This window comes from Lonchura striata, chromosome 2, assembly GCF_046129695.1.
Source record: "Lonchura striata isolate bLonStr1 chromosome 2, bLonStr1.mat, whole genome shotgun sequence".
In the NCBI taxonomy this organism is placed as follows: domain Eukaryota; kingdom Metazoa; phylum Chordata; class Aves; order Passeriformes; family Estrildidae; genus Lonchura; species Lonchura striata.
In genome coordinates this window covers 44621441-44634107 of record NC_134604.1, presented here as the reverse complement: position 1 = coordinate 44634107, position 12667 = coordinate 44621441, and the positions used below count along the sequence as shown (strand labels likewise).

The 12667-nt window shown below is 42.5% G+C and overlaps 1 protein-coding gene across 1 annotated transcript in view; it reads right to left on the bottom strand.

Annotated features, from left to right (window-relative positions):
- Positions 1–7476, bottom strand: part of DDX10 (DEAD-box helicase 10) — a 153833-nt gene extending 146357 nt beyond the window's left edge. The window contains exons 1-5 of the mRNA XM_021529396.3: positions 7266–7476; positions 2890–2950; positions 2532–2662; positions 769–927; positions 210–330 (exon numbers count right to left, since the gene is read on the bottom strand). Of these exons, the coding sequence (XP_021385071.3) occupies positions 210–330; positions 769–927; positions 2532–2662; positions 2890–2950; positions 7266–7442 (649 nt within the window). The 5' untranslated portion in view covers positions 7443–7476. The remainder of the gene's footprint in view (positions 1–209; positions 331–768; positions 928–2531; positions 2663–2889; positions 2951–7265) is intronic.
- Positions 7477–12667: the final 5191 nt, after the last annotated feature.

The following is a 12667-nucleotide window of genomic DNA, read 5'->3' as shown; positions in this document are numbered from 1 at the left end:
CTAAGGACAGCATGCTCAGCAACTGCTTCAGAGAAAGTACACACAAGAAAGGAGTTTTGCTGTTTCCTAATTTAATTTGAACACGTGCAAGTTTAAATGCCATTTAGTCTACATAACAAGAATAAACTTTTTATGCAAGGAAGTGCTGCACACAATTATGAGTTGTTACAATATATTCCCAAGTACTTTCAAGTACTTAAAAAACTTACTCAACATTTGCAGATCAGATGCATAGAAATATGAAGTTTCATCCATGTGCTGTAAAAGCCGTCCTGGAGTGCAAATTAGCATATTTATGTGGTGGATTCTTTCAGACTCTTCTTTCAGATCCTGTAATGGAGTTAATCCAGCTTAGATCTAGTTGTTCAGACTGGAAGTCCAGTACCAGAGACAGTCAGGCCAGTTTAACCTATTAACAGCTTTTAGAAAGAATAGTCAAGGAACAGTTTTCCTCTTCCTACAGATATGCCACATTTCTTCACCCCTGTGGCTTGAGGAAGAAGTATTTCAGAGTAATCTAAATTAACATGATAGTTCTGGAAGACTTGGAAGGAATGTTCATCCAGTCATGGACACTGCAAAGACTGCAAATACGCTTCAGAAAAGACAATGAAAACACACAAAATAATTCGTGGGTCACTGACAGGTTCTCATTAACTACTCTCCTCCTTGACTTTTCAAGCCCAGGGTTTCCTTCCTTAACTAGCACTGAATACAGCACTCAGCAACTATGCTTCCATACAGCAAACTCCAAGAGAGGACACACACCTTTCCCCCAATAATAAGGCCAGCTGAGAATTCATGATTCTTCCCCACTTTACGCAGGACCTTGAAGGTTTGATATGCCAGCTCCCGGGTAGGCGAGATTATCAAAACCCCCAGGCCATCAGCTGAAGTCCACTGCTGGCGATAGAGGAGTTCCAAAGCCTGAAAGAAATTACCATGTTATCACCACAAGAATTTCAGAAGGAAAATGTACAACAACAAACTGGAAAAAAAGTGTCATTTAAGAAAAAAAGACAAAGCCACATTAATTAAAATAATGACATGAAGAAACATTAGTGCACATTTTACACAGTTGATATATAAATTCTAACTAATGGTAACGATACTTGCTGTTAGCAAAATTCTCCAGTACCAAACTAAGACAGACAGTAATGGGTGGAAAATCATAAACACTTCACTGGACAATTAATCCTACTTTGCTAAATTCTGGAAATTAGGCCATTTATATGATAATAGGAATCAGTGCAGAAAAATATGAGAAATTCCCTTGCTCATGAGGTTTTGCAGGAACCAGGAACAGAATGAGCACCTAAAACAATGTTAATTATTGAAGCTTTAATTCTGGCTTATAGACTTGAAGCAGTATTATCCACACATTACATACAGAGTATTCCAACTTAAGTTGCCATACAGCTCACACCAGGATTATTCTTCCTCTTATGAATTCATGCTGCAGAAACACTCTGTTAGTCAGCTAATCCTAACACAAGAACGTTACAGGTATGAATATCTGAAGCCTTCTGAAATACTGAGAGATGGTAAGCATACTTGCACAATTAATTTTTTTCCTCTCCTCAGCTCTTCAGCTCCTCTCTTAGGCCACTTCTCTAAAACTGTTTAAAAATAAGGTTTGTAAAATGAAGTACTTCTACTCTTAGATTAAATAATAGAGTAATCTCACTTGTTTCTTAAATTCACAGGACTTCTGAAGCCACTACATTTTTTTTATTCTGTACTAATAAGATTTTTTTTAAGTAGAATAGCACAAATCTGCTTTACTAGAGAAGATATTCAAAGCACTTGCTACTGTTCTCACAGTAATAGGCTCCAAAGAAATTTATGCATACAAAAATGCAAGTAATGTTTTATACAGAGTAACACCATAAAAAATATATTTATCCCCTTTGGGGTTTGTGTCCACTTATACATATGTGTACTTTAAGCACATGTCTCAATTAAAGAAATGAAATGCTGATCATGATGCTTTGAGTAAAACTGTCAGACATGTACATCCATTACAGGGATTTTCATCCCACTTTTTGTTTGCACCTAGAAGTGATTTCTAAGGAGTTGACAGGAAGCCTACAATCACTAAGATTAACTTTGTTATATAAGGTCCAAATTGTAACATTTTAAAGGAGTGAAAACTAGTCACCTAAAAAATCTAAAGAACCGAAAATCAACCACTCTGTTTCATACACCTAGTTTTCAAATGCCAGAAAAATTGGACAACTGGAGTTGCAGGAAAACATTCTTGAGAGAAAGACAAAGCACTTCCTAAATCACACAGGGCCTACTAATGCTAGGATCAAAATGAAACTTTTAAGTCGCAGAATACTCCTGGCACAAAAAATACACGTATTTCAGAAGCTCAAGCGGCTTTATTCCCAAGTATCTTGGTTTTCCTGAAACAGAACAGTTGAATTTTAACTTTTCTCTCAGGATCTACTAGTGTAAGCTGACTGACATCAGTATTTCAGAGATAACTTGGTTTGAGTAGAAATAGAAGGATGTAAATTACTTACTGGAACAATAAAAGCCAGTGTTTTGCCCGATCCAGTCTTTGCAGCTCCAAGTACATCTTTACCTTGTAAAGCCAAACCTATGGTTTGCCTCTGTATCTCTGTTACCACACGATACTGAGATTCCTGCAGTCCTAGTATTTGCAGGGAGGGAAAAGTATGTGAGGGGAAGAGGAACAAAAAAAAAGAAGAAAAAAACTATTTCATTTTGTCTGATCCATGACTGCATTGCTGTTTAGATTCTGTACATGACAATACTTACCTAAAACTTAGTTTAAAGAAAAAAAAAATGTTCAGATGCAGGTAAACAATGTATTCCCTTTGATTTATAGAATTTTCCAAAGAAAAGTTCTATACTTACCTTTAAGGGTTTTCTTTGACAGTGGAAAATCTGAAAATCTTTGGATTTCACTTGCATTTATCTGAAACAAAATAATTTGAACCAATGCTTATAATCTAACCATAAGAGAGGAACTAAGTAGCATTCTGCAAATTGAAAATAAATATATTGTTCAGTATGACCTGATTCAAGTTAGCTAGTCAGGCAATCTATACTAGTTTAACCTAATCAAAACCACAGATTTACCATAAACTATTCAGTAATTATATACTTGAATAATGCAGGCTAGTAGCACAATCTAAAGCTCAGACCATCATGAAATCACTGAGCAATTTAGACTGAAGAGGATCTCAGGAGGCCCCAGGTCTCCACCTTACTAGAATCCATATGTCCTTTTCAAATCCCAGCAGGTATCTACTGGGAATATATGCTCATCCTCACTGCAGGGTGTATTTGGGCACCCAATATTACATCTACCTGACTGGAAAAGAAGAGTTCACCTGTGTCCTGAAGCTCACCAGATTCACCAACCTCTCACTCGGTTTATTTAATTTTTTTAGAGTTGTCCTACAGGGTTTAAACAAACAAAAAAAAAAAAAAACCAAAAAAAAAAACCCACAAAAAAAAAAAGAACCCTAAAAAGTAGTTCATTGTCCTGACACCTACTAACTTAGTTCTCTGTATGCACACATATTTGAGAGCTGTTAATTACACACACAGAGTCCCCAGTAAAATGCATTTGAGTCCATGAGTTTGCTCAATGACTTACAAAGATGAGGTGTCAAGTAGAGGTCTTGGAAAAAATGTAGTATTTTCAAGGTTGTTCTAGAAGATGTGAACAGCTTTCACTGGCAAAGTTCACAACTAATAGTAGCAGAACAAAAAAACCCACAAAACTCAAGAAAAAAAGAAAAAACAGACTACTGTATTTATAAAGCCTGAAAAAGAAGGTAGACTTTACAGCTTTGAATGCATGCTGACTAAAATCCATGAACTGAGATTTCTAAATGTCAAACTCTGGAGCTTACAACTCATGCGCTTCTAATAGGCATTGTTTATCTCTAACAAACTGCTGAACAGAAGTCTCCCAAATCAGGGACCAAGCAAAATAGTTTTCAGACCCTCCTAACATCTTGTGTTAAAAATTCCAGAGAAGGCTTCAGATAAAGAGCTACTGAGTTGTCAGATCAGCTTTGTATCTCCTTGAAGTACCAAGCCTTTCACAGACTCTGCCTGTTATAGAAAACTGAGAGGTTATAGCTGTTTAAAGCATCTAAATCACAACAGCACTCTTTTTAGCCTAGGTCTCTCCAGTAAAATCAAGAGAAGTAACTTAACATATTAATTTAATCTCTATAAATAAAAAGTAAAAACAGGTAAAAAGTTATAATGTTCTTATTAAAACCTGGTTTTGACACATTTCAAGGCAAAGCTCTTGCAAGGTAGATTTCAAGCTTTCACTGTGTCCTAACAGAGCAATTAAACTTTTGCCAAACATTATTTTGGAGGAGAGAAAAAAATCCTATCAGAATCATTACAAAAAAAGGCAGGTTTTTTTTGACTTTCATAAATTGGAATTCTTGACAAATACTTCCAAATTCAGTTGGTAATTCCCAGTCTTACTATTTTGCGTGCTAAATATTTACAAGTCAGTGATGTATACAGTTTCTAGTTAATTTCAGCCAAGAAACTCTCTGCACAGAAAAACAGTAGGCTACAGGAGGGAAAATTATTTTCCTAACATCAAAAAAGAATTCATGCAATCAATTACGTGCCACTAAAGCTATAGATTTTAACATGTTTGTGATACATCAAATAGGCTATAGCAGCAATCTGAAATTGTTCTAAATGATTAAATTATTTCAGTACTCAACTTCTTTTTAACTCTAGATGACTCAGTAAGAACAGATACATTCATCAAAAAAGAAGACACATTGTTCCACTCTTCTACCTTAAACTTCTCTGAATCAATTTAAAAATTATTACATGCATAAGCCTAGAACTTTTATTTAAAGAGCAAGGAATGTTGGGAAAGGTCATGTCACAAAGCTTCCTGTATTATTTCTCTGGCCCACATACTTCCAGGAGCTGAATAATGTTACGTTGTAGTACCTTTAAAAATATATCAGTACCTTCAGATTTTAAGTCATGTCCAAATAAGAAGGACTGATGTCTGAGGCAGATCTTCTGATAGTCCCATTCCACATCTACACGCACCAGTGGAAAATACCACCGACATCTGTTTAGTTTGTTTCCCTGTCCAGAGTGACTAGCTCTGCTCATCTGCTGGGAAGCTGTAACCGTGAGCTGTCTCTAATCACCTCAATATGAGAGCAGCCAGCTCATTTAAAATATTTCAATTGCTGTTCTGATCTAACTCGACTAATCTGACACCAAGCAGACTAGAAAGGATTTTTCACAAACAGTTCCCCTGCACATCAGTTAGGCTGTTAATGTTTTTCATAAGCACAACTGTTTGGAAAAGACCATGTCCATAAACGGCCTGACAGGCAACAAAGTCACTGAATCAACAGAAAGCAGCTCATCTATGAACATATAACACAGAAAATGGTTCCATGATATGAACACACTGCAACTAAATTTCACATTTTCCATCTATGCTGCCACATGCTTGCCATCACATGTCAACAAATGAAAAAGAAAATCCAGTAACAAAGTATAGTGGTTGAGTCTTCATTATTAATTTTGTCTTGTTTATCCACCACAGTCATTCTCACACACAAAATCATGGACAAGAAGCCAAGCTGGATCATCTTGCATCCATGAGCCATTCTACCACTATTCTGTGCACAAATAAATCTAACCCACGCACAGCCTGTGTGCCAGAGACCCCAGCCATTGCTCTTCAGACAGAGGAGCTTACTCAAAAGCTTCCTATTTCCCATGTTCCTAAGGGATCTGCACCATGCAGAACTCCGTGGAGACCACTGAAAGTCCAAGCACATGGCACTTCTTCACAATTCCCACTCCCACTTTAATCAGATCCAGAATTACAGAAGAAACACTGGAGACCCAGTGGAAAACTTTGCCAGGGACTAGAAAAAACTATCTGAAGGACTAAAGACAGAAAGTTAGGTGGGCATTCGACCATATGTTCATAGGCAAGAGAATCCCAGAGCAAAAGGACAGCAAAACCGCAGCAGAGGTGAGACCAAGAGCCCCCACAACTATCCTAATACAAGCATACATTTACTTTTTCTTAATTCTGATGAAAAAATGCCTGAATATTACAAGCCTCTTTTCTTCAACACCCCAAACCACACACAAACACAACCTTCCACTATCCAATGCCTACTTATGATGCCCCAAGCTTCACAGCGAAACACCCATGCCTAGAAACAGATGCATGTGCAGTCACATCAGTGACACAGAAACATCCATAGACATTCACATAGCCAAGGCTAGGAGTAGAGGAACATGCCACTTGTTTTCAAACAGCAAAGTAAATGATCCAGTGAAGCTCAAGAACACTAACTTGCTAAATCTTAACTAATGGAGCTAACATGATCTCTTTATGGTAACAGGTGTGTTTCTTCTATACCTCCTGTCATTACCTTCTGCTCAATCAAATTACAACCACCAAAAAGTCATTACCACCAGCTGTGCCGAGTGCTGCATAACCAAGTACAACTGTCCCGTAAACTCAGCAAAAGCTGGCAGGAGGCAGAGCAGCCCCACACATCTAACCCGTTATTCACATTACAGTGCTTTCCACTGATCAGTGTGATTCCAAAGCCGACTATCACCCGCAGGAATTCAAGGGGTTCTGAGAGACAAAACCAACACCACCCACTTCAGGTCTCGCATTCAAATACCTATTTCCTGACTTGAGGCTAAACATCACATTCATTCATACTGATGGTTTGCCCGTCCTGCATCTTCTATGGAGACAAACGTGCGCTATCTCCGACAGGGAGATATCCACGTTGCCTGGTGAGAAGGGCCAAGTGCCCCTGGTTACAACCTGCTTCAGCCTCCTCCTCCTCCTCGCTGCCCTCCTAACCATGAACTGCCCCGCCGAGAGTCTCACTGCTCCCGGATCCACAGCCTGTCCAGTCACCTCCACCAAAACCCCTGGAACTGCGGCTGCTGGCCCCTCCTCCTGCCTGGGGAAAAAGAACAGAGCCCGATCCCACCTCGTGACAGAGAAAGCCCACCGCCCGCCGCACAGCAGTGCCACCAACACCCCTCTTACCTATGGGCACCACCACCAGCCCTGCCGACCGGGGTCTCCCCACCGCTGCCCAGCACTGCAGACACCATCCCTCCTCCTCCCAGTTCTATCCACACGCACGCCACACGAGGAGAGGAGCCGCTTTTTCATGGAGCGCCGCGCCCGCCCGCCCCGCACCGCCCCTCGCTCCCGGCCCGGGTACCTCGGGGTAGCGCTGCACCAGGCGGCCGATGTTCTCCCGCTCCACCTGCCACTCGGGCCGCTTCCTCTCCTTGCGCTGCAGCCGCAGCCTCTTTGTCCGCCGCGTGTATTTCTTCTTCCAGCGCTCGAAGCTGCGCACGGGGTCCATGGCGGCCCCGCCGCCGCCGGGCCGGCCCATGCTGCCCCGCCGCCCGCGTGGGTCGCGCAGGCCGGGCGGGGCCGGGCGCAGCCGCCGCGCGTCACTCGCGCCGCCCCGCCGGGCGCGCCGCCCCGCCCCGCCGGGCGCGCCGCCCCGCCCCGCCGGGCGCGCCGCCCCGCCCCGCCGGGCGCGCCGCCCCGCCCCGCCGGGCGCGCCGCCCCGCCCCGCCGGGCGCGCCGCCCCGCCGGCCGGGCCCGTGCTGCAGCGAGGGAATTGCGCTGTGATGGAGATTATGAAACGGAAAGAAAAAATAAAGCCTTAATTGAAAAGGGGTATGTCCTTCATGCTGGCATAAATTTTGTCCTCACCAATGTGATGGTGTGGGGGAATCACGAAACCACAGAATGGATTTGGTTGGAAAGGACCTTGACGATTATCCAGTTGCAGCCTCTCTGCCGTGGGCAGGGCACCGCTCGCTACACCAGGTTGTTCAAAGCCCCATCCAGCCTGGCCTCGGACACTTCCAGAGACTGGGCATCCACAGCTTCTCTGGGCAACCTGTCCCCGTGCCTCACCATGCTGGCAGTAAAGAATCCCTTCCAAATGTCTAATTTAAACCAGCCCTCTTTTACTTTTAATCCATTCACCCTTGTTTTATCACTACCTGCTCTTGTGAAAAGTCCCTCTCCAGCTTTTTTGTAGGCCCCCACCAGGTACTGGAAGGCTTACAGCTAGGTCACCCCAAAACCTTCTCTTTTCCAGACTGAACAATCCCAATGCTCTCAGCCTTTCTTCACAGGAGAGGCTCTCCAGCCCTCTGATCATCTCAGTGTCCCTCCTCCGTAATTAAATTAAATAAACTAACTCGCTCCAGCAGGTCCCTGTCCTCCCTGTGCTGGGACCCCAGAGCAGATGCAGCCCTGCAGGTGGGGCTGAGCAGAGCAGAGGGGCAGAATCCCTTCCCTGGCCCTGCTGCCCTTCAGTGGGTGCAGCCCACCATACATTTGGCTTTCTGGGCTGTGAGAGCTCATGGACAGCTCATGGCCAGCCTCTCACCCACCAGCACCCCCAAGTCCTTCTTGGCAGGACTGCTCTCCATCTGCTCATCCCCAGCCTGTGTTCATACCTGGAGTTGCCCAGACCTATGTGGAGCACTTTGTACTTGATGCACTTAAACCTGATGAAAGTCCCATAGGCCCAGTTCTCAAACTTGTCCAGCTCTCTCTGGATGGCATCCCACCCCTGAAATGTATCAGCCACACCGCTCAACTTGGTGTCATAAGTCCCTTTTTAGATACTGGAAAGCTATTATAAGGTCTCCTTGGAGCCTTCTCTTCTCCAGGCCAAACAGCTCTCTCAGCCTGTCTTCATAGGAGAGGTGCTCAGTCACTCTAATCATCTTTCATGGCCTCCTCTGGACTCATTCCAACAAGTCCATGTCTTTCTGAGGACCCCAGAGTTGCAGTGATTACCCTGGAGCTGGACTCAAGAGGAAGAGTTCTGTGGCAAGGCTGTTAATGCTTTATTTGGTCATTCGTTACAGGGAAAAACTGACAAATTTGGAAAAATCAAAACTCAGTTGAAAGACATAGAGTGGAGCTAGTGTTTAAGGTGTTGGGTTTAAGCTCTGACATGTGCTTTGACCCTTCATAATACAGCTGTAGTCAGTCTTAATGGCCTTGGCTCAGAGCCTTGAACTACGCAAAGGGTTGGCAGAAAGTCACAGGGAAAACCGCAAACAGACAGAGGTGTTTTACACTGCATGGTGTAAGGTTGGTGTCTATAAGAGGCATGTATCTCTCAACAAACTAGATTCAACCAACCTGCAGATTTATATTATGCTATCTTTACATTCACCAATGCTTAACCCCTCCCAATGGGAAGGTTTGCATTGCTCTGCACTTGTTTAGCGGTCAGAAAAAATTTGCTGAGTGAGTTTTAGCACTTCCTCAACATGCAGAATTAAAAACAAAAACAGGCTGTGGAATTATTGTGCCACATCAGGAAGAGAAAATTACAAACATATTTATGCAATGGCATAAGACGGAAGTAAACACCTTGATGAGGGGAAGAGTGAAAGACTCCCAAAATAATTGCTGTCTCTGATGAGGGTTTGGAATTCCAGAAAGCCAAGGGAAAAGGGAGTGTCTCTTAATTAGCTCCACTTTTGCCATACATATGTTGAGTGTATCACTGAAAGATGTTTTCCCTCCTCCTTGAGATCAGGGAAACCTATGATCATAGAAGTGTTTGGTTTCCCTTTAAAATCCATGAAGTTACTAATTTCAGGAGGGAGTGGGAAAATGTCCCTTAAATATACCCCAGGGACATCTCCCCTCCCAGGTACAGCTTTGAATGCAATGTTTTTACCTAGAGGCTTATTGCTGTGCAGATCAATAAGTAAGTATACTGAAGGTTTTATTCTTGAAACAAAAATAGTTTTGTCCATGTTTAAGCAAATATAAAAAACTACCTGATAAAAATCTTTTTGCAGGAGGTGCTGATCCACCCCAAAGGATGTGCTTTGGGGGTTGGCTCATGTTTCCTACTGTTACAGCACATTACTGTGACATACAGAACAAAGTCCTTGTCTAGCACAGATTGTCACAGGGCTCAGCTGTGAGTTTAAGCATTTTATGTCTGCCTGTAATAGAAAAACATACAAGCAAAAACCCTCCTGTGTAGAGTTCCTGTCACAGCACTGGAGTAAGTTTACTCTTTTCCTGAGTAAATGTACAGTAAAAGTGTTGTGTTTGAACATGCTGTCTTGCTGTCTTTGCTCACCTGGTCTGTGTTTTGCCTGCAGGGCTCATCTCTTTCATAACAGAACAGCAGCAGTGGTCTGTGAGTCATGACAGACATAAATCCTCAATGAAAAAAAAAAAAAAAAGCAAAATCATATCTTGCCATCTTGTTTCTAAAACAACTTTTTATGCTACTATCATGAATGCTTTGAAAAACATCTGAAAAGCATAAAAGCGTGCTGATGCTTTTTAATAATTGCTTCGGTCATTAGCCAAGAGGTCCATATACCAGGAAAGGAAAACAGAAAGTCAAAAGGGCCATGTCCTGCGTCCCACAGTACAAGGTAAAATGCTGGATGGAGTTCCAGGCTGGAAGTTGGGTAGCCTGCAAGGGCCCTTATAACACCCTTCTAATTTCTCTGGTGTCTTCTCACCCTGAGCGGCTTGCCTGAGAAACAGTCAGGGCTTTATAAAAGTTTCCTTTTATACAGGAACACACTCTACAAACTCTCTATTAGAAATTATGACATTTCTAATAAGACATTTAAAACTTCAGTTGTCTCGTAATAGTACTATTCCTAAAACTGTGGCAAAACCAGAGATCTTTCTGAGAGAGATTAAGAGAGAGAAAAGATAAATGATGGAAATAAATTATTCAAGCACAGTTTTTTTCTTGTAATTTGAAGAAATGAAGGGAGTATAGCTGTAACAATAAAAGTAGTGACGCCCTACACATGACCACAGAGAAGAAGGCAGCAATTTTTCACTTTAAACAAGACCTATTTTAGGAACAGTCATTCTTCATAAATTTCACTTTCATGCATACTCCATCCTTCCTACTCACAAGTACAAACATCTGTGTGTTTTGAAAGAGTTCTTTATGGTGAGGAGGACAAGGGGCACCAAATGTCAAGGTCAAGGCCCTGAGGGCACTCATAGACCTTAATGGCCCTGACCAGCCTCACCTCAGTCCTCCTCCTACACCCTGGCACAGCTCCACCCTGCAGCTTCAGGCTCTCTCTGAGTTATGTCACATGTCATGCTGGTCCCCAGCGCAGCCATGGCCTTGCCTGTCCTTGGCCCCACTGGTTGGGACCTAGAGCTGCAGAATGACTTCCTGGCTTGACCTCGGTCCTGCTTTGTCACTGTGGACATGTCCAGTTATCAATGATTGTATCCGACCTTGATTATTACCACCAGATCTCATCCTGATCCTCATTCTTATCCTGTCCCTGACCAGGAATTGATTTTTCCAGCTTGACCTTGGACCTGCTTCAGATGTGTTTGATGAGTTGGACTCTTGGTTGACCACAGCTGCCACATGTGAACATGCCCTGCTCCCTCACTCAGGGGCTGTGTTACCAGGCTGAGATCCTGGCTCTTGGGCAGCAGCCAGTCCTGGCCCTGCCCTGACAATCAAGCCCTCATCACTTTGTCTGGGTTCATCCTGAATGATGACAATGGTGCACAATTTCTGGTATCCTTCATATTCTCTCTTAAGAAAACCTCAGGGCCAGGCTGAGTTGTACCTATGGCTATAGCTCTGTGTTTCATCGGGCTTTCTTCACACTGAGGATTTAGAACAGTTGGCCCAACACCAGAATTTGCAAATTCTCCATTCTTACCAATATTCTTTCTTGCATTTTGTGGTTGGTCATAATCTGTTGATTTGTTGCAAGTGCATCACTCCCTGCACTCCTGCTCTACCATTTCTCCTGGTGCCTCATGCAGCCACATAGACTCTCATCCACATACCACATATCCCAGTTAAATATTTCCTCTGCAAATCTCTAGAGGAATTTAAGATAAGCGAAGGTTGGTATTATTTGATAATATTTTTTTCAATTGTCACTGTATGTGTTTAAGCTAAACTTTGGCATTCACATTAAATCCTTGTTTGTTTCATATAACCTGCTGACTTTCCATTTTCCCACACAATTTTGATCATCTACTGAAAGAAGTAGTCCACAAACCAGAGGAAGTGACCCCAGAAGGACTATTTGTCAGTCAAATACCATTAAAGCCCTTCTCAATAAAACAACCACGTGCTGGGGGAATTTCCTCAATGGCTCTCAATACCCTTATCTTCCAAGGCTTACTTGCTGTGCTTCAGGAGATTTGAGAGAATGCATGTGAGAATATTCTGCCTGAGTGTCTCTGAATGAGACACCCACAGTGAAAGGATGGATTCAATGTAATATTTGCATTGCTATGATGTAGCTTCAGAGCAGTTTGGAAAAAGAATACAGTCAGATTTGTAAGTTATTTTTAACAGAGGTAATGTTCCTATTGGACATTATTACAAAATTTTATCTGTCCAAAGGATGTACAATATAGAAAAATTATAATCTCACTTGGAAAAAGAAAAATCACTTTAAAATGAGCATTATTAGATGTGGTGGATAGAATTGTTCAGAGAAGAAATGGGTGTTAGAGTAGATGTCAGGGCCCTGAGGGCACTATTGGACCTTATTATCCCTACTGAGCCTCCCCCAGAGTCTATCCCAACTCCTGCCCATG